This window comes from Mandrillus leucophaeus, unplaced genomic scaffold (genome assembly GCF_000951045.1).
Source record: "Mandrillus leucophaeus isolate KB7577 unplaced genomic scaffold, Mleu.le_1.0 Scaffold35, whole genome shotgun sequence".
Classification (NCBI taxonomy): Eukaryota; Metazoa; Chordata; class Mammalia; order Primates; family Cercopithecidae; genus Mandrillus; species Mandrillus leucophaeus.
Window position 1 is genome coordinate 1,295,302 of NW_012103698.1, and position 24,407 is coordinate 1,319,708.

Consider the following 24,407-nt stretch of genomic DNA (forward strand, 5'->3'; position numbering starts at 1 on the left):
GAGGTCAGGAGTTCAAGACCAGCCTGGACAACATGGTGAAACCCTATCTCTACTAAAAATACAAAAATTAGCCGGGTGTGGTGCCGGGCACCTGTAATCCCAGCTACTTAGGAGGTTGAGGCAGGAGAATAACTTGAACCTGGGAGGTGGAGGTTACAGTGAGTACTCCAGCCTGGGTGACACAGCAAGACTCCATCTCAAAAAAGAAAAAAAAGAAAAAAATTACTAGAATTACTATTAGTTTAGCAAATATATTGCATATAAGAGTCAAATGCATGTTTATACCCGAGCAACTGAGTACAATTTTAAGAAAGATGCCACTAACAAAAATGACTTTTATTTAACCATTTTTGTTAAAAGATGCCTAGGAATAAATTTGACAAAAGATGTTCAAGGCAGGCTGGGCGCGGTGGCTCATGCCCGTAATCCCAGCACTTTGGGAGGCCGAGGAGTGGGGGGTCACCTGAGGTCAGGAGTTTGAGACTAGCCTGACCAACATGGTGAAACCCTGTCTTTACTAAAAATACAAAAGTAGCCAGGCATGATAGTGCATGGCTGTAATCCCAGCTACTTGGGAGGCTGAGGCAGGAGAACTGCTTGAACCTGGAAGGTGATGTTTGCAGTGAGCCGAGATTGCACTATTGTACTCCAGCCTGGGCAACAAGAATGAAACTCCATCTCAAAAAAAAAAAAAAAAAAAAAAAAAAAAAGATGTTCAAGATGTCATTGAGAAAATCATAAAACTTTTATTAAAAGACACCTATTTAAATGGAGAAACATCCCCACTTCATGGATAGGAAGACTCAATATTGTCAGGATACGTATTCTTCCCATATTGATTCAATGCAACTGCAATAAAAATCCCAACAGGCTTTTTTTTTAATTTTTAAAAAAATTTTAAATTTTTTTAAGATGGAGTCTTGCTCTGTCACCCAGGCTGGAGTGCAGTGGCAGGATTTTGGCTCACTGCAACCTCCGTCTCCTGGGTTCAAGCGATTCTCCTGCCACAGCCTCCTGAGTAGCTGGGATTACAGGCCCCTGCCACTATGTCCAGCTAATTTTTGTATTTTTAGTAGAGATGGGGTTTTGGCATGTTGGCCAGGCTGGGCTTGAACTCCTGACCTCAGGTGATCTGCCTACCTCAGCCTTCCAAAGTGCTGGGATTACAGGCATGAGCCATTGCACCCAGCCTAAGAAAAGTATTCTTAAGAGAGTGAAGAGGCAAGTCACAAGGTGGGGTAAGATATCTGTAATACATCTAACCAAGAAAGGATTAGTATCCAGGATATATAAAGAATGCCTGCGATTCAAATTGAAAAAGACAACTCAGTAGAAAAATGAGCAAAAGATATTAGCAGGTGTTTCATGTACAGTGAAATACAGATCAAGAAAAAGACAAGTGTACAAAAAAGATGTTTTGCCTTATTTATAATTAGGAAAATGCATCTTTTCTTGTATTTCTTGGCCATTTCTGTCCCAGCCCCTCTCACTGTAAGCATTAAACTGCTGAGTCACTTTAATTTGTTCACCATGATGTCTACAGCTCTGTCCCATCATGACCCCCAGGAGGAGCTGCTGTCTTGTGGAATATAATAGAAGATGCTCCTAAAAGTTACTTATAGAACTGTCATTTTCACTGAAACATATGCACCTTCCCTATCCCCGCTACCCCCATAATGACATTATCATGATTCTCTGCTGAGTAGACAGAAGGCTGGCTCTCAACTGGGTACCTCATTTTGCCTTTCAGTTACTATCATCATTATTTATTGACTCATTGTATTAAGCATGTTATGTATAGAATCTCATTTAATCCTTACAATAACTCTATGAAAGTAGGAATTTTCATTTTCTAGTCACAGATGCAGAAACTGAGACCTTGGAATGGTCAATAATTTGCCCGAGGTCACATCATTAATTGGTGGAGCTCGGATTTGAATGAAGTTTGCCCGACATCACAGCCTGTGCTCCTCATCACTGTGTTATGCTCCTGCCCTTTGCTGCCGATGCTAATAGTAATTGCTACCTTACTTTGCACACCTACTAGAACTTGCTGAATGCCACTCAAATCAGCCCTATGATGGGAATATCCTTATCCTCATTACAGAAGAGAAAAGCAAAACTTAAAAAACGTGACTTACTTATGTGACTTACTAGTGGCTGAGTCAGTGTTCAGACCGGGTCTGTTTGGTTCTAACTCTAGCTGTCTTATCCACTCTGCACAATGTCCCCAGTTCTTCCTCTCTGTGGCTAGGACAGTGACCTCACTTCTCTGTCAACTGTCTGAAAAAAGGTAACACTCTTAAAGCAGATCACAAGCAGACCACTCGCTGAGCCAGCTTCATTGGAAAGGTAAATAATTTTCCTGGGAGAAGAAACAACTGGGTCCTAGGCCTAGCAGCAGAGACCTTCTTGCCACAGCCTAGGTTTTTCTGTGGTTCAGCCCCCCTCCCTCTCTTCTCACGCTGGCATGGAGTAACTTTTATTTTGTGCCAACCGAGGATTTCTTCTTTTTAGAACTGAGTAACACAGGTCAAATGACTCCTGGCTGAGAAGATACACAGGAGTCAGTATTAATTTTAGAGGCAGTGGGGCACATGGAAGAGGTCATTAGACAGAAAGCTTCCAACTTGAAGGTTCTGATGCGAGGCTGGGCGTGGTGGCTCACGCCTGTAATCCTAGCACCTTGGGAGGCTGAGGCGGGTGGATCATCTGAGGTCAGGAGTTTGAGACCAGCCTGGCCAACATGGTGAAACCCCGTCTCCACTAAAAATACAAAAATTAGCCAAGCATGATGCTGGGCACCTGTAGTCCCAGCTACTTCAGAAGCTGAGGCAGGAGAATCGCTTGAACCCAGGAGACGGAGGTTGTAGTGAGCCGAGATGGCGCCACTGCACTCCAGCCTGGGCAACAAGAGTAAGACTCTGTCTCAAAAAAAAAAAAAAAAGAAAAAGAAAAAAAGAAACAAAGTGCTGATGCGATGGCCAAGTGCTGAGTCCTAGGAAGTTGCCATCTGTCCTCTCAATCTTATGCCCTTTCTTTCACTCCATTTCAGACCAAAGGAACCAGGTTTCTTGAAGAAATGATTCATTCTAGGTGTGAGGCAAGAAATGTACAAGATGGGCATGGCACATTTTGTTATGGCCAGAAAATAAGGAAAGGATAAAAGATTAATGGAGTAATGTGAAATGATACAGGCAACATGCACAGGCTCCTACTGTCCAAAGATGGGACAATTTGAACATGAAAAAGAAGAATGACTGCAATGGATTAAAACATGCTGCAATACTTCATACTGATCACATTCTTCTTTTTTTCTTCTTCTTTTTGAGACAGGGTCTCATTCTGTCACTCAGGCTGGAATGCAGTGGCACAATTTTGGCTCACTGCAGCCTCAACCTCCCTAGCTCAAGTGATCCTCCCACCTCAGTCTCCCAAGTAGCTAGTGACAGAGCAGGAGAATCGCCATCTTGGACAAGCACCACCATTTTAAAGTGCCCCTTGATCAAACACTGCCTAAATCCAACCCAAAGGGCATCGGCCTAATGGCTAATGTCAGCATGACCATAAACCACAAATGACATCTCCAACCAGAAACATTCCAATCCTAAGATAAACCCCCTCCCTGACCAGAGACATGCCAGTCCCAAGATAACCTCTCCTCCGACCAGAGACATTCCAAACCCACAATGAACTTCTCCTCCACACAGAAATATTTCAAGCCTGTGATAGACTCTCTCACCCAGAACCCTTAAATACACTTAGTCTGTAAGAGAGAGTACTCCTGACCAAAAATCGGCCAGAAGCCCCTCTCAGGTTCATTCTCCAAAATAAACCTGTCTTTGTTGAGCCATTTTTCATGTTTCTTTCCTCTTTCTTTTTAACTCTTATAGCTAGGACTATAGGCAGAAACCACCATACCTGGCTAATTTTTATATTTTTAGTAGAGAGAGGGTTTCGCCATGTTGCCCAGGCTGGTCTTGAACTCCTGGGCTCAAGTGATCCACCTGCCTTGGCCTCCCAAAGTGCTGGAACTGCAGGCATGAGCCACCATGCTTGGCCACATTCTTAATAGAGTATTGTTTCAAGCTGTAATATTTAAGAATACAGAGAAAATGAAGTATAGTCAATACTCATTATTCTTGGTAGTTATGTTTTGTAATATTGCTGAGATCACTGTATTAGTAAATACTGAACCATTGCTCCTAGGGGACATACAGAGTTAGGGTCCTGTGAGTCTCTGGTCACATTTTCATCAACCAATCAATACAGAGCCTGATTTTATGTATGTTTCTGCTTAAAGACACCTTATTTAATATTGATTCATTAAATTATTGCTTAATTATTCAATAACATTGAACTCACAGCCAACTGACTATAACTTGTGTGTGAACAAAGCTTATCTGACACACGCATTGCTTCGATGAGGCACACCACAGCCTCCTAGAATGCTAGACAGCATTTCAGCACTATGCTTGGAGGTTACCAATAAAAAGCACAGAAATGAGAAAAACATGGCACTAAAGACATCATGAAAAGGACACTCTTTACAGTATGAAAGCTGAAACAAGAAGACAGAGTGTTGCCTTGTTTGACCTGAGCTGAGAACATGCGTGTGGGGTGACTCAGATTTTTCACAGCTCTGTGTATGCTCACAAATGACTGCAAAAACACCTCAAGTACTAATTTTGGGGAGACAAGCTTTAGCGAGTAGGTGAATTTGCAAATATGGCATCTGCGAATAACAAGGATTGGCTGTGTAAGGTTTATAGCACTGATGTCCCCCATGTTGGAAAAGCCATGCCTATGGCGTAAAGTTGGAACAATTTTGTGACTGATCTGAAGTAATTAAAAGAGGGATGACATGATTCAAGAACAGGATATGCCTGTAGTCCCAGCTACTCAGAGTCTGAGGCAGGAGGATCACTTAAACCCAGGAGTTCAAGTCCAGTGTGGACAACATAGTGAGACCCCTATCTCTATTAAAAAAAAAAAAAAAAGAATAGGGAGGATTTCCCATACAGGGAAAATCAGCTGACTCTATTTCACTGTCTTTTTGGGTCACGGCCAGAGAAAATGTACTACATTTGCATCTGAAAATGTTCTAGTTAGAAATAAGGATGAATGTTCAGACTGTGAAAGTTACAAGCTGTAGGTTACTGAAGGAGATGGAGCCATCCTTTTCCCTTCAAAACCTTTGTATCAGGAAAGAAAGCCATCCATCTGGAAAGGCTGAAAGTAGTTCCCATTTTTTGGTCCTATGATCTCTGGGGTATTTTAAAAATAGCAGTTTTTACACTATATTCCTGGTGTTCTGGAGTATATAATACACTTCTGAAAGTTCTGATGGTGACTGTTTAAATTTGAAGGTTGAATGAAAATGGAAAAGTACGTGTCAGCTCCTCTCCAGCAGAATGCTTCCTGAGGCACCAGGCTTCCTTGTGAATTAGTCTTGACACCACTCCATAGCCTCTGAGAGGGCAGAGCCTCTCATTCCCACCACAGTTCAGCCGGTTCCTAGCAGCTCCCTTCTGTGTGCTTCTCTCTCCACACACTCTTGTGCTTTCCACACTCTGACTTCTGAATGTTGGCTCACCCCTGCTTGTGTAAACCAAAATAGGAACCTCCACCCTCTACCAAGTCACTTGCCTCAGAAGTTTCACAAGCACTCGGAAAGAATTCTGTGAGGGAGGCCGGGTGAAGTGCCTCATGCCTATAATCCTGGCACTTTGGGAGGCTGAGGCAGGTGGATCACTTGGAGTCAGGAGTTCGAGACCAGCCTGATCAATATGTGAAACCCCGTCTCTACTAAAAATACGAAAATTAGCCAGGCATGGTGGCACATGTCTGTAGTCCCAGTTACTAGGGAGGCTAAGGTGGGAGGATTGCTTGAACCCGGGAGGCAGAGGTTGCAGTGAGCCATGCTGGAGCCACTGCACTCCAGCCTGGGCAACAGAGCAAGACTCTGTCTCCAAAAAAAAAAAAAAAAAAAGAATTCTGTGAGGGTCGGGTCGTGGAGAGGAAGAACACCGGGTAGGGGGTCGTCGCGAGCCCCTCCTTCTCGTAAGTAAACGGGCAGGTGTTTTTGTTTTCTTCCTAGAAAACAATCATATTTAATTCTCCTTCCCCCACCCCAGAGATTATTGTAATTCTGTAATTACAATAATCTTTCTAATTTTTTCTTACAGGTTTTCCTCGAGAAGAGAGAAGATGTTTCTGCCACGTTAAGAGTTCAGAAAGTAAGCATATTTGGCGAAATAAGTTTAAAGACTCGACAATAATTCCATAGTAGTAAGAAGATCTACCCTGAAGAATGTCATACTTTTTTTTCTCCTGGTGTAACAGCCCTGGCACAAGGAAGAAGTTGGTTCTGCCTGGATGCCAAGGATGCTGGGAAGCGGCAAGAGACCAGGTCATATAGAAAGCAGCAAAAACCAGCCAGTGTGGCTGGGTCCATGTTGATAGACAGCATGGAAGAAAGAGCAAGCCTGGGAAAAGGAATAGGTTGGGGATGGCAGGGCTGTGAGTTAGATGGGAAGGGACTTTGTCTTATTTTTTCCATTCTGAATGCTTTTCTCCCTCACATTTTACATTTCACAATTTCCCTCACATTTCTGAATTTCTCTCACATCTCTGAAACTATGATGCAACTTACATTAGAAAGCTTCCTTCTACTGCACTCAGCTGGGTGATGGTCATGACCTTCCATGGACACCCTCTGATAAGATCAAGAAAGTACTAGTATTGAGAATCTTCTAGACATGGGAAAATAAGGTTCATGATGAATTACAGCTTGGGAAACTTACCTAAACTCTATCCTTAAAATGAGCCTAATACAAGAGATTTTTGTGTACCAGAATACAAGGAATAAAGTCATCTGTTTAAAGGATTAAGGGGCTGCTGCTGTCTGTCTGGGAAAGAGGCTTCCACACGTCCAGGTGTTGGCGGAGGGAACTACTGGCCCCAGGAGTGAGGAAGAGCAGGGCTAAGGGTGAGGTTGGACTACTGGGCAAAGCATGGCTGGATATGGGTATGATAGTAATACCTTGGCAAGAAGAAAGGCAAACAGTAGAGAAATATGGGTGAAGTGGAGACCCAGCTCTGAGCTGGTAATGGGTGGGGCCCTGTAATGATAGAGAGGTGAGGACAGGAGTTGAGGGAAAGAGGTGGGTTAGGCAACCCATAGCTGGAGCTCCAGCCACCACCAGCAAATGAGAAGGCACTAGATCTTGAGTTAAGTGGGAAGGTGACGAGCTCCCCCAACTCCCAACAGCTAACAGAAGAGTTAAGCAGAAGGTTGCGATGAGAAACTGCAGGGCCCAGCTATCAGCCCCAGGAGCTTGGAGAACGGTGGAGGGAGAACGGGATTTCCTAGGGAAAGAGCTGGAGGTTAAGCTGGAGGTGGCTGTATATCAATGATGCAGTTTTGACTCCAATTCAGTGCTGTGAACTGGAGACCCAACCAGAAATAACCTCTCCTAGCAGAGCCAAGAAACACTGAGACCATGCTGATGGTCTGTTTAACCTGAAGTCTGGGTTGTTTCAAGTTTAACCTGAAGTCTGGGTTAATCTAGCTCCTAAATAGGGTGGGCCCTTCCTTCTCCAAGCTCTAGGTTAGGGTGGGTCTGGAATAACACGGAATTTACAGAAAGGTGACTCCACCTAGCACCAGAGACAGGGGGAAGCCCAGGAACCTCACTGTTGTCAGGGTCCACTGCTGGAGGCCCTGGCCAGCTGAGCTGATGGTGCAGGGCAGGGCACTGTGGAGCAATTCTGCGATCCCACGTTACCAAGGGTGAGGAGGGGACCAGATACCTTTTCATCACAAGGTCCTGCAACTGGCCCTTCACTTCTCATCCCTCCAAAAGAAGCAGGGATCTAGGTTGCCCCTGATTTGGGGATTGCAGGAGATCAGAGAGAAGTAGTTTAAGAACTCTCCACCTGGCATGACTGAGGTGCAAGCATGGGAAAAAGGAAGCCCTTGCTCACCATGTTGGTCTCGGTGGGGCTTCAAAGCTAATCACTGAGCAAGTGGCCAAGTTCCCAGCCAAGAGTGACCCTCTTTTGTCGTCGCCTTCCTGGCTCTATGATACACTCAGATTTTCACAACCAAACGTACATTTGATATTTGATGTAGACAACTGGAATTGCCCTAAAGGACAAGGAGTCCCCTGCCCATGAGGGGAGCATTCACACACACATCCTCATGCTGAGATGGATGGATGCATTTAGACCAGGCATGAAGTACTCAAATACATTGCTGTGGTTAATATCTTTACTGGTCACAGGCACCAATTAAGCTGGAAAAATGTTTATGATGTTGCCACTTTTAAGAGACTGCACAGCTGCTTGTAGGCAGTAATAAGAGTAGTCTATGTTTACTGAGCACTCGCCCACGTGCTGGTTGTAAGCCTTTAGCCTGCATTACCTCATTTAATCCTCAATTATGAGATGGGTTCTTCTATTATGGTTGCTCTCCATTTTTCACATGGAGAACCTGTGGCAAAATGAGGGTATGTGACCAAGATTACCTAAGTGTTAGGTAGCAGGCCAAGACTTGAACATAGGTTATCTGACCTCAGAGCCTGGGCTCTTAGCCACTGTGCCATTCCATCTCCAACTTACAGAGGCTGCTGCTTTTAGGGGCTACCCCTGGGGTGTCACTCAATGCCTGTTGTGTCTTGAGGAGGCCCAATAAATGACACCTTATTTCCATGCCTGAGTTTTGAGCCAATAAAGGAATGCTACAAAAGTGCAGGGCAGGTGGGAATCCAAAATCCTACATTTATTGTTTAATAAAAATGGGTATTGACAGCTAAATCTCAGAATTAGATAGATTGGGGGCTCTAGAGCCAGATTGTGTGGGTTTAAATCCCAGCTCCAACCTTCACTAACTGGGAGATCTGGAGAATCCCTCTGAGACTCAGTTCCCTCCTTTGTAAAGTGGGACAATAATGGTACTTCCTTACAGGATTGTTGTGAAGATGAAATTAATTAACATATGGAAAGCACTTAGTTACTGGCATGTGGTGAGTTCTCACTCAAGACTAGCGATTATCTTTACTATTAACTATATATTACCAGGTGGCCCAGGGACTCCTGCATGACTCCCCATGGGGTCTTGCCTCCAGAAAACTTGCTGCAAGGAGGGCAGAAAGCAGAAGTCATGCTTCTTGCAGGCAGCTTGCTTCCCAGAGAAAGACGGAAGCCAAGAACTGGGCTTTACAGCTCAAGTTCTCTTTACAAACCCACCATGAGAAGAAGAGAGGCCAGGAGTGTGGTGCAATTGAACCTTCCACCCCATAGAATGAAACATGACCTGCCCTCCCATGCCCAACCTATCCCTAGTGTACTGGGCACCAGCATCCCAGAAGCCCTGTTCTAGAGCCCATTATATTCTGCCCTGGGATCTATCATCAAGAAAACTTGTCTTAACAGTTAGGAAGTATTGAATAATTTGTATGCTTTCTGATCCTAGAAATAGATCATATAAGGAAAGGCTAGAGGAATCAGATTGTTTGCCCTGGAAACTCAATGCATGATGCTCCCGAGTAGAGGAAGAAAGGCTGTGAGGTAGTTGTCAGGCCTCTGAGCCCAAGATAAGCCATCATATCCCCTGTGACCTGCACATATACATCCAGATGGCCTGAAGCAACTGAAGATCCACAAAAGAAGTGCAAATAGCCTTAACTGATGACATTCCACCATTGTGATTTGTTCCTGCCCCACCCTAACTGATAGGATATATTCTCCCCTGACCCTTAAGAAGGTACTTTGTAATATTCTCCCCTGCCCTTAAGAAGGTACTTTGTAATATTCTCCCCCACCCTTAAGAAGGTACTTTGTAATATTCTCCCCGCCCTTGAGAATGTACTTTGTACATCTATCCCAAACCTATAAGAACTAATGATAATCTCACCACCCTTTGCTGACTCCTTTTTTGGACTCAGCCCACCTGCACCCAGGTGAAATAAACAGCCTTGTTGCTCACACAAAGTCTGTTTGGTGGTCTCTTCACACAGATGCGTGTGACAGTAGCACTGGTAAGTGAGAGAAGAGATTACAGCTGTGCTGGGAACAGCTGGCCAGAACCTGTTTTCTTTTAAGAGGGAAAGGCTGAAAGTGTAGCATGCTATTTTAACTAGAATTATAGTTGGCCAGGAATAATTCTCCCTTTATCATTATCATCATAATTATCACTGTAATTATAATAAATAATACTTGATGGTTGAAAAAAATTCAGATTGGTTTCCAAAGGTTCTGTGCCTTAGATAGTAAAAGCAGGAAGGCCTTTACTCACCTGCGTGGTGCTTTTCCTGATAGGACACAGTCTTTTCAGACTGCTCAGGGCTGGCAAAGGTCACTACATCTGAAGAAGTTAACGGAAAACTGATGTCTCCAAGAAGTGCTTCACAGTCAGAAAGTTCTGGAGTCATTTCAGTTTTTCAGTTTCAAGTCAACTTGTGTGGCTGTAGATAAGTCATTTGCCCTTTCTGGGCCTTAATCACTTCACCTATAAAGCAAGGACACTGGACCACCTCTCCAAGAATCATTTCAACTCTGACCATCTCTAATTTTATATTTCTTATTTATATTAGTGAACCCAATGGGCAGTGTTCCTGTGATCTTAACCCCAGGGGAACATGTGGGCATTTTATTGAAGAGTGGCCTTTGCTATCTGGTCCTTTAGTGACTCAAACAGTCGAAGATCCAGGATCTTTGTTGTTGGTGATGGTGGTGCTGGGGGCACAATTTAGAACAGACAGGTCTTCTGCACCCCTCATTTCAAATATGGACACTGCCCAATCTAGTACCTAGAGCATAACAGGCCCTTAAAGCATTTTTATTAATTTGTAAGTCTAGTTTGTGACTCAAGTTCACCAATGATTTCACTGAAAATAGTATTTGTAGGTTTTAATTTTACCCATTCTGAGAAAGGGCTTTTATTTTTTTAAACTTTTTTTTATAGAGATAGGGTCTCACTATGTTGCCCAGGCTGGTCTCCAACTCCTGAGTTCAAGTGATGCTCCCACCTCTGCCTCCCAAAGCGCTGGGATTACAGGCATAAGCCACCATGTCTGGCCCAAGAAAGGGTTTTTAAGAACTCCCTGCCTGGGAATGCAGGACTATCCTGTCTCACCGGTCAAGGCCCTCGGGCATGGGTTTTCATTCACCAGCATCAGCTGAGTACCCACTATGGGACTGGCCTGAACTTGGTGAGCGGGCCTCAAAGATGAACAGGAAGGGGAAGGGTTTCTGCTCTCAGTGAGAGGAAAACAGTCATGAGAAAGATTGAAGGAAGTGACACCTGAGCAGAGTTTCAGACAGGAACAAAAAGGGCATGCCAGGCAGACAGACAGCATGAGCAAAGGCCTCCGGTGTGAGAAGACTTGGAACCATAGAGCAGCTAAATGTCCAAGCACTGCTGGTGTGTCAGGATCTGGGAAAAGAGGATGGAGATGGGCCTGGATAGGTAGGCAGGGACCAGCTGAGAAGGGCCTATGGCTTGGCTAAGGAGTTTGGATTTGTCCTGAAGGCAGAGGGGGATTTGTCCTGCAGGCAGCCGAGACAGGGATGTCACTGAAGATATTTCAGCAGGGGGTAATGACGTGTCCAACTACTCTGATAGCAGAGCAGTGTTATCTTCTAAACTGAAGGCCTGCAGGACAGTTATGGGCCTTACCATAGAACCGAGAAGAGCACCTATGCAATACACGGGGTTGTGGAGTATTCCACCTCACGTTTGTTGTTGTTGTTGTTGTTTGAGACTGGGTCTCAGTCCTGTCACCCAGCCTGGAGTGCAGTGGCGTGATCTCAGCTCACTGCTGCCTCGGACTTCGTGAGTTCAAGTGATCTTCCCACCTCAGCCTCCAAGCAGGTAGGACCACAGGCATGTGCCACCGTGCCTGGATAATTTTCTGAATTTTTAGTACAAAAGAGATAGATTTTTGCCCTGTTGCCCAGGCTGGTCTCAAACTCTTGGGCTTAAGCAATCCTCCAGCCTGGGCCTCCCAAAATGCTGGGATTACAGGCGTGAGCCACCACGCCTGGCCCATCTTAGGTTAAAGAAAAACATGACTAATGAATAGTATCAGGTCTCAGGTTGCCATCGTTTCCTCAGGAAGGGTTTCTCTCCCTGGACCAGGTTAGCTCTCCTTGCCACATGATCCCGTGGCACCCAGAACATCGTCTCCTGACAACGTCACTCTTGTTCAACGCCCATCTTCCCTTCAGGACCCTAGGTTCCAAGACAGCTTGGATTTTGGTTTTTCTTACTCACTGCTGTCCCCCCAGTTGCTTGTCCAGTGCTGGCACTAGTAGATGCTCAATAAATATTTCTTGAATTAAGAACAAAAGTCACACTGGAGGGATGATCAGAGAGGCGAGCCAGGGGAATGTGATTTCCCTTCTGGTGATCACTATAAATGAAACCCAGAGGCTGGGAGAGTTTCCTAAAAGAGAAAGTTTTAATCCAGGCTCTGTCATGTGCCCACTGGATATATTTCGCTCTGGTGTGCCTTGACTCCTCGCTTATGAGGTGAGGTAGGTGGACAAAAATGATTGCTAGGTCTCTCTCTCTAACCCCAACATTTTATGCATGAAAAAATATTCCTTGCCTATGACTCTCTTCTTTCTAGGGTTGCTATGTTTCAGAAAGATATGGCCACTGGTAAATTAAAGAAGAATAACATCATGATTTTAGCCAGAGAAACTAAAGTGATCTTACAAAGATGAAAGGTATTTAAAATGAAAGGGTAGATCTGGGCTGTCTGGAATTTGTTCTGAGAAAGGAATATTTTTACAGGATGAATTAAACTGAGTTCCAACCACTTTTATAAAAAGCAAGATTTTTTTTTTTTCAGAGAGAAAGAGTCAGAGCATGAGAATCAGCCCCACCTCCCCCGCTCTCCCTCTGGATTTTGCTGAGATTTGGAGAAATATCTGAGACCTGTTCCTCTCCTCCCTGCTTCACACTTAAGGACAGAGCCCAGCAGAATTGCTGCCAGGATCCTTCCCCCATTGCCCATGTGCACAGCTGAGCTGCCGGAGGTGCTGAGTGGGAGGACTCCTCCGTGGGGGGAAAACCCAGCAAGTAAGCAGGAAGTTACTCACCGGAGGTCTCTTCCAGATGAACTGGATGGGGAACTTCTGGCTATAAAAGAGAGAGGTCTCATCCGGTGGGAACTCAGGGTCCACATAAAGAACTTTCTTTTCTAGACATTTCTTGTGAAGCTGCTCGAATGTCTTCTCTTTCACTCCGATAATAGGAAAATTGCGGCTGATGATGGCTGAATAGATGCCACTTGCGTTTCCACCCCCAGCCTCGGTGGCCTTGCTCTGAGCCGGGTGAGGAACTGGCCCCGGGGACCTTGGCTCAGCCGCTGTCCTTGGAGCCACAGATGCGCTAATGACGGTCGGCATGGCAAGTGGCTTTGGAAGAAAAAGCTTTTTAAAGAAAATAAGATACAGCTACCTTCAAGGAAAGGAAGCAACTGCAAAGGGGAAGTTAGAGTAATTCTGTCATCTGAGAGAAAAGTGTCCACATCCAGTTCGAAGTTGAAAGCCCATCAGAAGGTCGTACAGGTTATGTCCATCTTAAAAACCGAGCTGTGATTCTGAAGCCATAAGTTCTCCTGAGAAATGAGTGCTAAAGGATTTCTGAAGCAATGTTGACCTGGGGTCTCCTACCAGCAGCATGCATGCCAGAGGGAGAGAGAAAGAGAGTGAGGGTTGTGTTTCAGTGGCCTGAAGATGCTTGAGCCAGAAAAACTAAAAATAGATGTGAAGAAACACTGTGAGTATGAGAGCAAGAGAGAGGAGAACCTGGCTAGGGACATCTCTGTTGCCATGAAGTGCTGGTGTTGTCAGAAAATGAAAAGGGAGTATCTGAGTAAGGTGAACACTGGAAAGAAGCTGAGAACTGCTGACATGTTATTGAGTAGGCAGTTATACAGACCACCCAACTACTGGCCACCAAATGAATGGAAAACAGTATTGCAAAAAAGCTAGTTAGGGTGAACGAGAGGTACTGAATTCTAGGAAAATATTCTGTGAATTTTAGAGAACATGATTTTTAGTCCTAAAATTTTAGGATATCAGAACCTTATTCAATGTTAGATTTGGCATCTTTTCTAGAATGTTCTTGGGTCAGCGTTTATTGGAAATGTCTGCATGGAAAATGCTACTCAGCAGAGTCCTTGGTTGAGAAAATCCCTGCCTGTACCTGCAGACTTGACCTTGCCACCTCTTGTCTCTTCCCATCCCCAAAATAAACACTGGGACTGAATCTGCTATAAAAAGTGTACCTGCCGGGCACGGGGGCTCACATCTGTAATCTCAGCACTTTGGGATGCCGAGGCGGGTGGATCACATGAGGTCAGGAGTTCGAGATCAGCCTGGCCAACAATAGTGAAACCAGTGAAAACACATAAATAAGACAGGCATGGTGGTGGGTGCCTGTAATCCCAGCTACTTGGGAGGCTGAGACAGAAGAATCGCTTGAACCCAGGAGGCAGAGGTTGGAGTGAACCCAGATTGCGCCACTGTACTCCAGCCTGGGTGACAGAATGAGACTCCATCTTAAAAAAAAAAAGTGCACCTGAGCACAGTAAATCCCCAATGTCATCAATAGGTTCTAGTAAGCTTGTTTTGGTTAAAGTCACAGTTTACAAGAACCTATCAACGATGTTAAGTGAGGACTTACTGTATAGGTTACATGTTGACTCATTCAGCCATACCACATTAGGCATCTGAGACAGAAGCTGGAATTGGATACTGAACCAGACTGCCTGTCAAGCCCTGGGATTCACACCTGGTTTCAGGGCTCTTAGATAAGAGCATAAGTGGCTCTGCGGAAGGGAAGTGCCTGCCTGGCCTCCACCTTGTCTTCTACCCACAACAGCTGCTCCCTGGGCTGTAAGGAGATGACCACATTTCAAGTATGGCAGAGTGGAGGCATGTCCTAGGCTGTAGTCATGCCTGTTCCTATGCGACCAGTCTCAATAATCGAAGATTAGAGGCTATGGAAGAAGGTGGGAAGTGACAGGTAAAATAGGGAGTACTATCAGCCTCCTGATCCCTGGGATTGCGGCATTGAAGAACTCTTATGTCTGGGCTTGCAGGAACCATCAGCCTAGCCTTCTGTTACTCCAGGAAAACGCCCAGGGCTCTTTACTAGTCTTGGAGAGGCAGAATAGAGGACAGCGGTCTCTGGTGGCTGACCACCTCGGTTCAAAGTCTAGGTTGGCCCTTTACTGGCTGCACCTGTGTAACTTTAGGTGAGTTATTTCTTCCTTTCTGTCTCAGATTTCTCACCTATAAAATAGGTACAATTATAGTCATTCTGTTATTAGGTTTTTATAACAATTAAATAATTTATGTAATACATTTAACACAGTGCCAGGATTTTGTTAAGCACTCAATAAATGGTGTTGTTAGAGAAGACCTGAATTTAATATTACTTTGGAGTTAGATCAGGTTGAATGATAACATTCACTCACTGATGCAAATCAGCATTCACTCAGTGGGCATTAACTGAATATCTGCTATGTGGACAGCACAGGAATAGGTATAGTCTGCCCAGGCTCATGTGGTACGCAGCATCTCCAGTCAGCGGCTGGCCTATCTGCCTACACTAAAAAGACTGACTTCCACCCTCAAAGTCACCAATGGCACAGACAGCAAAGGTGGGGTTTCCTTACCCCACTGTTGTACGTTTGGGTCCCAGGCTAGCATGCTATCCCACCCTGAAATTCACAGCACTGACCCACACTTTATTGTTTTTGCTTATTTAACTTCCCGTTTGCCCGTAAGACCGTGGAGCTGGGAAGTGGGTTCCCATTTCTCTCTCAGGTTTAGATATATTGAAGGCCCTTAATACATACGTGTTATGTATCTGGTGAATGAAGTTTTCCTATGCAAAGAGAAATGTCTTACACTTCTGGCTTTGCCAGTGCAATCAAAGTTTCTCTGCTGATCTGCTCCAGGCGAAGGAGCTATCCTGGGCCATATACCCACTGGGCTTTCTTTCCTCAGCTGTCTCAGCCAGCACCATCTGTGAGGAACTAACAGAAGCGTGTGACAGCAGCAAGCCTCTTGTCAGAGCCGGGTGGGCATGTCAAACACAGAAAGGGCAAGGTGCCAATCATTTTGCTCTGTCAGTTGTTGTGGATAAAACATTCTCTCAGATGAATAGGTCCAAACTCAAGGTTTATTCAATGGCACAGCTGTGGAAACCAATGCTATTAGGGAGAAATCCAACTCGAGCCCATGAACAAAGGGCAGATAATGAACACATAAACAGCTGCACATTTCAATTCCCAGAAGCCCCTTTAAGGATAAAGAACCAGTTTTTATAACATATTTCACTCACGGTCATGTAATATCTGTCGCTGGAATGGTTTCTGTTGCACAGCATTGCCAACTAATGGCTCTGTCTTTTCCACCAAGAAGCATTTCTTTGATTTCTGACACTATTGGAAGCAATGTTTTTGCTTATCATTATAATACCTCTCATTCATTAAGTGCCTACTGGGAGCTAGCCACTTCACAGAGACCTTTAAAAAACTTTTTATTTTAAGATAATTTTAGACTTACAAAAGAGTTGCAAAGATAGAACTCTTTAGTGTCCTCCAGTCTCTGATCATTCCACAGTCTTTGTCTCTCATGACCTTGACACTTTTGAAGAGTATTTGTCAGGTTTTTGTAGAATGACCCTAAATTTGGGTTTCTCTGATATTTTTCACATGATTAGACTAAGGTTATGGATTTGGGGGAAGACTGTCACAGATGTGACATGGCCACCTCCTCAAACCATATGTGGGGGTACACGATATTGATAGGTTTTATTACAGGTGATGTCAACTTTGATCACTGGCCTAAAGTAATGTTTACCGAGTTTCTCCCTGGTAATGTTACTATTTTTCCCTTTCTGTACACATAAAATATTTCAAATTTGTAGAAACACTCTGCAAGTTTCACTAATTCCATTTTACATCTGAGGAAACTTGAGATATCTGCTGTATTTTGACAGTTAAGTATCAGAAAACATACAACATTTTAGAGATTATCTCTTTTTTTTTTTAGATGGAGTCTCTGTCACCAGGCTCCATATATAAAATGTTTATATATTTATATTAAAATATTATAAAATATTTTTAATATTGATTTTATATAATCCTGAAAGATTATACTTACATTTTTCTGTTGGGTAGTTTCTGTTTTTAAACTGATTTGTCAACTCATTCCTTGACATTTATATCTTGAAGGAAAGACACACTATGAATTCATTTTAGAGCTTTTTTAGGAACCCTGTTGAAATGAATAAAACTTCTTATATAAAATCCAGTTTCCTATGAAACTATATTAAGAATTAGCCACAAAAAAGTAACTTATTACCTGTAGGCCAACTCAGCCCCATATTGCTCTCTGGTACACAAATTCAGAAATGGGAGGCAGGTAAAGTGTGAGAAGCAATAAGCGCAGAAAACCATTAAAAACACCCAGGTTATCTTTCTCTCCACTTGTCTCTAGCCAAATGTTTCAATATAGATTTGGGTCAAAACAGAGCAGCTCCTCATTAACTTATCTACTAGTTACTGTTCCATTCCTCCAACAATATTTTAAATGGAAGAACAGATGTGCAATAAATGTTGACCTAAAGAGAGTTCTGATTCAACTTTAAATGATATTAAAAACTATCATTTATATTAGGGAGGAGCACCCAGTCCTCTGGCTAAGTTTTAGTTTAGGTTGGCAAGGGAAATTTGAAGATAGGAACCGTGGCTTCAGCTAATATAAGGTTGCTCCTTTCTTCTCAACTGCAAAACTTACAGAAATAGGAGCAAAGAATCTGTGCAGGTCTCTGTGAGCTTACATATGGTGCAGAGCTCAAATCTCAACTTATACAAATGTACAATGCTGACTGCCTTTGGGAAGAATCTTGTATCAGAAAAGTAAATGAGATGGAAATACATTCAAATGTAATTTTTTAATCAATTAAATCCACCAGCTAACCAATCACAGCTAACAGTTACTGAAAGTCAGGTATAATAGTGCTGTGTCAGATAGAAGAGAAATAGAACATGCTCTTGAGGAACATACAATCTAGTGAGAAGAGAGACACACTGAAAACTAAGGTATGATCCCTGAGAATGGTAAGTAGAGCACAGTTATAAGTGGGATAGCATTATAGGGAAGGGCAAAATCACTGCTAATGGGTATGGGGGTAGGGGTGTTCGCGTAGTTAGGCTTAATGGGAAAGTGGGATTTGAGTTGGGCCTGGAAGGATGGTAAGGGCAGGAGGATATTGGTGCCCAGGGATGAGAAGGCACAGAGGTGGCCACTGGCAAGTTGCTAAGGGGAGGAAGCCTGATAAGAAGAGGTGTGTGCTGAGGAGTGCTGGGGAGTTGAGGCTGCCAAAACAGATGCTGAGGCAGGCAGCAGGGAGCCACTGGGGTCTGCAGAGCCTTGGGCATTATGATGTGACTGGTATATTGTAATGTTCTGCTCCATGCCAAGCCACATTAGAGCCTGGGACAAAAGGAAAACCCAGTAATACTAATCCTGTCTTTATTTTAAATTTTGATATTTTGTTCATCATGGTTTTTTTTTTTTGCATTAATTCTGATTTTTAAAAATAGTGGATTGAAATATTACTTATTTTGATTACTGTATTTTTTGGCATCCCTTACATTTTGTGCCCAAGGCCAGGGCCTCCCTTGCCTCATCCTAGTTCCAGTCATGAGTTCTACTTCGGAAATCCAGTGGTGGGTACATGAGTATTCATTTCGTTGTTATTAATCATAGCTTACTCACGTTACAAATATTCTTTGGTTAGCAGACAGCACTTAATTAAAAAACAATTTAAAAGACATGGATTTTAAGATTAATTAGAAACTATTGAGCCTGAGAAGCACGAAAGAGAAAAGAATCCTTCGTGCTGCCAAGTGGATCTCTAGGGGAGAATAACTCCCACTGCTGCAGCGTATGCAGTGCACACAGAAGAGGGCTGCTTTGCCCAGTCCATGTGGGTGGAAGATAACTGTGGGGACTATCAGAGGCTGCTGTCCACTTGGAGACTGGCCTTGAGCAACTCAGTTGCTGCAGCCACAACGCCAATGCTGCATGGCCCGAGGCAAGCCCTGGCAAAGGGGCTGCCCAGGTAGGCTTGGCCCACATTAAAACAGAACCATGCAGCCTTGCTCAAGCAATGGAAGCAACAGAAGACTCTTGAACGCTATAAATGTCTCAGGGCTATGTATCCGGGAGAAAAGGGGATGTTTGACACAAGGAATATTGCTAGTACATCTTAACATGTAAAATCTGAAAATTTAAAACATGAAATCTATTGTTCACTAGTATAATGGTGACGAATGAAAGATTATTTTGACTCAGGAAAGGCAAGTAGATTGCTGCACAAATCTCAAAAAAGGCGAGGGGAAGGTTGAAAGGGACTGGCAGGTCCCTGCTCACATCACCAGGGTCAGTTCTTTGTCATATGATGCGGACCTCCCAGTCAGTGGCAATGTTGAGCGAGAGTTTCTCCAGGCTCAGGCTGGACGTTTTGGCACAATACGTAAAAGCCACAGGCTGATCTTTACCATCTAAATAGCAAGACAATAAAAGAGGGAAATTTTGATGAATCTCTAGAAGGGAAAAATCTTTTCTTCAAATCTGAAATGTTTTCTCACTCTATCATAAAACCTTATACCCCACTCCAAATTAATAGCACTTTTACCCATGAGCTTCCATGAAGTTTTAGAAACATGGAAAACTTCATTGTTTTGACCGCAAGACTGGTTGAAAAGAAACCATAAGGAACAAATAAACTTGTCCAAGAACTTTGGGAAGCAAGAAAGGATATAAGCCCCATCCTGCCCTTTCATAAACTCCAAACACATGGATAGGATTCTCCAAGTCTTCAGGCAGCTACAGTTTAAACAAATATTCAGAGAAGCCATGATATTATCTCAAGCCCCAAATAAGTTTCCTTAGAAAAACACTAAAAGTGAGGAGAAAGATCAATTCATGAAGAGAAGCAAGATGGCCTCATTTATTCTAGAAACTAGTAGATTTCACCTCTACCTGAAAGCACATAGTCCACTCAGGCTGAGCATATTATGTCAGTGTGGGGACTAACCATCTCCTCACTGCAGATACTTGCTTATAAAAAGAAATGGTGAGGTAAGAATGGACTGCTTTCTCACCAGATGAGTGGGTAGTCACAAAAGATGGCTCCTTCCTGAGGCCTAAGACCAAGATCTGCTCCACCACACACTTGCTGGGATAATGACCTCTCTGGTCGGCAGAACTGGAATAGATACAAACAGCATTAAAAGGAGAGTGATGGGGGTTTGAAGTGGCCACCAGCTCAACATCTCCAGCCTTGTGAGTTCCTCTCTCATCTGTCCTTTGGAGGCATAATCCATATAAGAGTCATATTTATCAGGATGAAGAGATAATAAAAGAAGATAATCAAAGAGCCAGGCACAGTGGCTCATGCCTGTAATCCCAGCACATTGGGAGGCAGAGGTGGGCAGATCACTTGAGGTCAGGAGTTCAAGACCAGCCTGGGCAACATTGCAAAATCTTGTCTCCACTAAAAATACAAAAATTAGCCAGGAGTGGTGGTACGTACCTGTAGTCCCAGCTACTTGGGAGGCTGAGACATGAGAAACCCCTGAACCTGGGAGGTGGAGGTTGCAGTGAACTGAGATCACACCACTGTACTCCAGCCTGGGTGATAAAGTAAGACTCTGTCTCAAAAAAAAAAAAAAGAAAAAAAAAAAAAGACGACTCGGCCGGGCATGGTGGCTCACACCTGTAATCCCAGCACTTTGGGAGGCCAAGGTGGGTGGATCACCTGAGGTCAGGAGATCAAGACCAGCCTGCTCAACGTGACAAAATCCCATCTCTACTAAAAAATACAAAAAATTAGCCAGGCGTGGCGGTGGGCATCTGTAATCCCAGCTACTCGGGAGGCTGAGGCAAGAGAATTGCTTGAACCCAGGAGGCAGAGGTTGCAGTGAGCCGAGATTGAGCCACTGCACTCCAGCCTGGGCAACAAGAGTGAAACTCTGTCTCCAAAAAAAAAAAAAAAAAGACGACTGTGTGTATCAAGGAAGAGTTAACTGGTGGCCAAATCAGGCTTTCTTTAACAAGTTATTTGAAGGAAAATCACTGAAGAACACAAAAGTTACACATGTGACTTGGATAATCAAATTGTAATAAATCATATACTTAGTGAATTGGTGAATGGATGAATGAATGGAATTAGTGGGAGCTTAAATTAAGTCCTTTTTTATTTTTTAGAAAGTCAGGGGGCTGGGCGCAGTGGCTCATACCTGTAATCTCAGCACTTTGGGAGGCTGAAGCGGGCAGATCACCTGAGGTCGGGAGTTCGAGACCAGCCTGACCAAATGGAAAAACCCTGTCTCTACTAAAAATACAAAATTAGCCGGGCGTGGTGGCACATGCCTATAATCTCAGCTACTCAGGAGGCTGAGGCAGGAGAATCGCTTGAACCTGGGAGGCGGAGGTTGCAGTGAGTCGAGGTTGTGCCACTGCTCTCCAGCCTGGGCAACAAGAGCAAAACTCCATCTGAAAAAAAAAAACAACCAAAAAAAAAAAACAGAAAGTCGGGGAAAGGAAGGTAGAGACAATAAGGGAGGATCATTCATGGTAGAGTGGTTGAAAAATATTCCAGAAATGGGCTGGGCACGGTGGCTCACATCCGTAATCCCAGCACTTTGGGAGGCTGAGGTGGGTGGATCACCTGAGGTTAGGAGTTCGAGAACAGTCTAGCTAACATAGTGAAACCCTGACTCTACTAAAAATACAAAAATTAGCCAGGTGTGCTGGTGCGTGACTGTACTTCCAGCTACTTGGGAGGTTGAGGCAGGAGAATCGCTTGAACCTGGGAGGTGGAGGCTGCAGTGAGCCAAGATCACACCACTGCACTCTAGCCTGAGCAACAGAGTGAGTGAGACTCAGTCTCAAAAAAAAAAAAAAGAAAAGAAAAGAAAAAGAAAAATACTCCAGAAATGGCCTTCACCATTCATTTCTTAAATAGTACCTTAAAATGGCTGGGCGCGGTGGCTCACGCCTGTAATCCCAGCACTTTGGGAGGCCGAGGCGGGTGGATCACGAGGTCAGGAGATTGAGTTCATCCTGGCTAACACAGTGAAACCCTGTCTCCACTAAAAAAAATATAAAAAAATTAGCCAGGCGTGGTGGCGGGCGCCTGTAATCCCAGCTACTTACAAGGCTGAGGCAGGAGAATGGCGTAAACCCACAAGGCGGAGCTTGCCGTGAGCCGAGATTGCGCCACTGCACTCCAGCCTGGGCGACAGAGCAAGACTCCATCTCAATAAAAAAAAAAAAATGTACCTTAAAACATACCTGTGCACTTGAGGATGCCGAACGGACAGTGTGATTTACTTAAGAAAACAAACAGTTTCTTTAGCTGCCATTACCTATTGATCAAAACGCTGGAACAGAATGAAAACTTCCTGTGCAAAAATTGCTTCTGGTGGAGGTATTGGAATGAATGGCCATCATCAAGATACAACTCACCCACTGAAGAACCCTGGAGAATGAATCACAGAGACAGAATGTACTTATATGATAGGTTTACAGGAAAAGCTCCTAAAGGGTAACAATAGAATTAAAAGTTTGTGAAAAATTCAAGCTATATAAAATAGTCGTACAAATACCTAACATATTCAATAACCAATCACTCCCGAGTAGATAGTAAAACAATAGGAAAGTCACATAAGAGGAACACAAAGAGTTAGGCTTTGTTGAAAGAATTTAAACTATGAAGTATGTTCAATGGTATAAGTGGATTCCCTGAAAATACTCCACCAGAATGTGACAACAAGGTCAAGAAAGTTCATTGAATAATACTGATGCTAAAAAAAATTAATATATAATAGATGAGATCCACTATCTTTAGAAGGCCCTCCACTTAGAGAATGGTATCTGGTTCCTTTTTCACCTGGAGTACATGACAGTTTACTATTATTGACAATACTTGATATGCTATGCATCACTAGTCTTTTGCATTTATTCTGGGGCCTCGCATGGGTCTGGGGCCCATAGTTTGGCCCAAAAAGACATGCCTAAGTGAAAAAGATGGGGAAAAAACCCCTATAACTGAATCATTTTATAATACTGATATCAATGCAAGTAAGTATTAATATAGTAAGCGTAAGAGTTGGTGTGTGTTTGGCCCTGTACTATGTTTGAACAAATGGACAGGAGAGGAATCTGCTACAGGCCTTAATAGGCTCAAAAAATCTTCTCAAAAGGACACATCATTTCTGGGTCCTCCCAGGCTTTGCCCAAGGGGATTTTAGTTGTTGGAGCTGCCTGATGAGAAATCACTGGTTGGGATTGGGATCTCTGAAATGGTGCATAGACATGGGTACCATTTTATGGGAGACTGGGTTTCAGGGCTAATCCATGTGGGAAGGCTGTCTATGGCTCGAAAAGCATTCATTCCAGTAGCAATCAATGTCAAGTTGAAGAGCACCAACAATCACAGTGCCCAAGAGGAACATTTCTGTTATTCCTAGTTCAAGAGTTCCCTTAAGAACAATTCCAGGGAAGGCAGATAAGTGAACAATGATTCGGAAATGATTCAAACCTTGATTTCTAGATAAATGTCAGGAGCGCCTATCTCACAGACGGAGCTCATCACTTTTAAGTAGTGTCACACACTCAAAAGGCTAACACTGTAAAGAGAGAGTAGAAACAAAATGGGTAACAGATTTACCAAATACCTTAGTGCTTAGAGCAACCCGGAGTCCATAGGAGGATTCAGCCATCCAGCCTGTGGATTTTCCTACAGTTGTCTTTATTGGTACCACACTTCCACCTCGCTGAAACACTGGAATCTGTAACAGAGCAGCACACTCAGGGAAGCAGTATTCATATAAGAACATTTCAGGGTAGAATTTTAAAATATTTCATTTTATAAGATTCACACTCTTTTCAAGTGCGGATTCATAGGCAAAATAAATTTTGGGGCACAGAGATGGCAAATATGGGGGTCCTGGCATTGAAAGGAAAAGAGCTCTAATGCTGAAGAATGGTCCATTTTTTAATTATTAGGGAAACTTCCCGCCCTTCATTGGTTTGTTATCTATGTCTGTCTTTGCTGTTTTTTCCTCTTAAGTGATGAATTCTTTTCTGCCCATCCTATAAGTGGCCTTTCCTACTTTGTATTTTAAATTTTCCTATCAGTGTAGTATATACATACTTATTTCTAGAGCCCTGCTAACGACTGAAGTTTTCTGTCTGTGTGAGTGGGCCCAGAAGTCTGTGTATGTGTGTGTATAACCGATGGTGGTTTCTTGGTTTGGGCAGATGACTTTTGTCCTCACTCACTGCAGCCTGTCCCC

At 43.6% G+C, this 24,407-nt stretch overlaps 2 protein-coding genes across 4 annotated transcripts in view; both read right to left on the reverse strand.

Moving 5' to 3' along the window:
- Positions 1–13,858, reverse strand: part of CAPN3 (calpain 3, (p94)) — a 57,980-nt gene extending 44,122 nt beyond the window's left edge. For all 3 annotated transcript variants that reach the window (XM_011989245.1, XM_011989244.1, XM_011989243.1), the window contains exon 1: positions 13,114–13,858. In XM_011989245.1, the coding sequence (XP_011844635.1) occupies positions 13,114–13,422 (309 nt within the window). In that variant the 5' untranslated portion in view covers positions 13,423–13,858. The remainder of the gene's footprint in view (positions 1–13,113) is intronic.
- Positions 13,859–17,970: 4,112 nt separating this feature from the next.
- The window catches only part of GANC (glucosidase, alpha; neutral C), a 111,487-nt gene continuing 105,050 nt past the window's right edge, over positions 17,971–24,407 (reverse strand). Inside the window, 4 exon segments of the mRNA XM_011989254.1 lie at positions 17,971–19,604; positions 20,208–20,311; positions 22,476–22,588; positions 23,787–23,900. Coding sequence (XP_011844644.1) covers positions 19,495–19,604; positions 20,208–20,311; positions 22,476–22,588; positions 23,787–23,900 — 441 coding nt within the window. The 3' untranslated portion in view covers positions 17,971–19,494.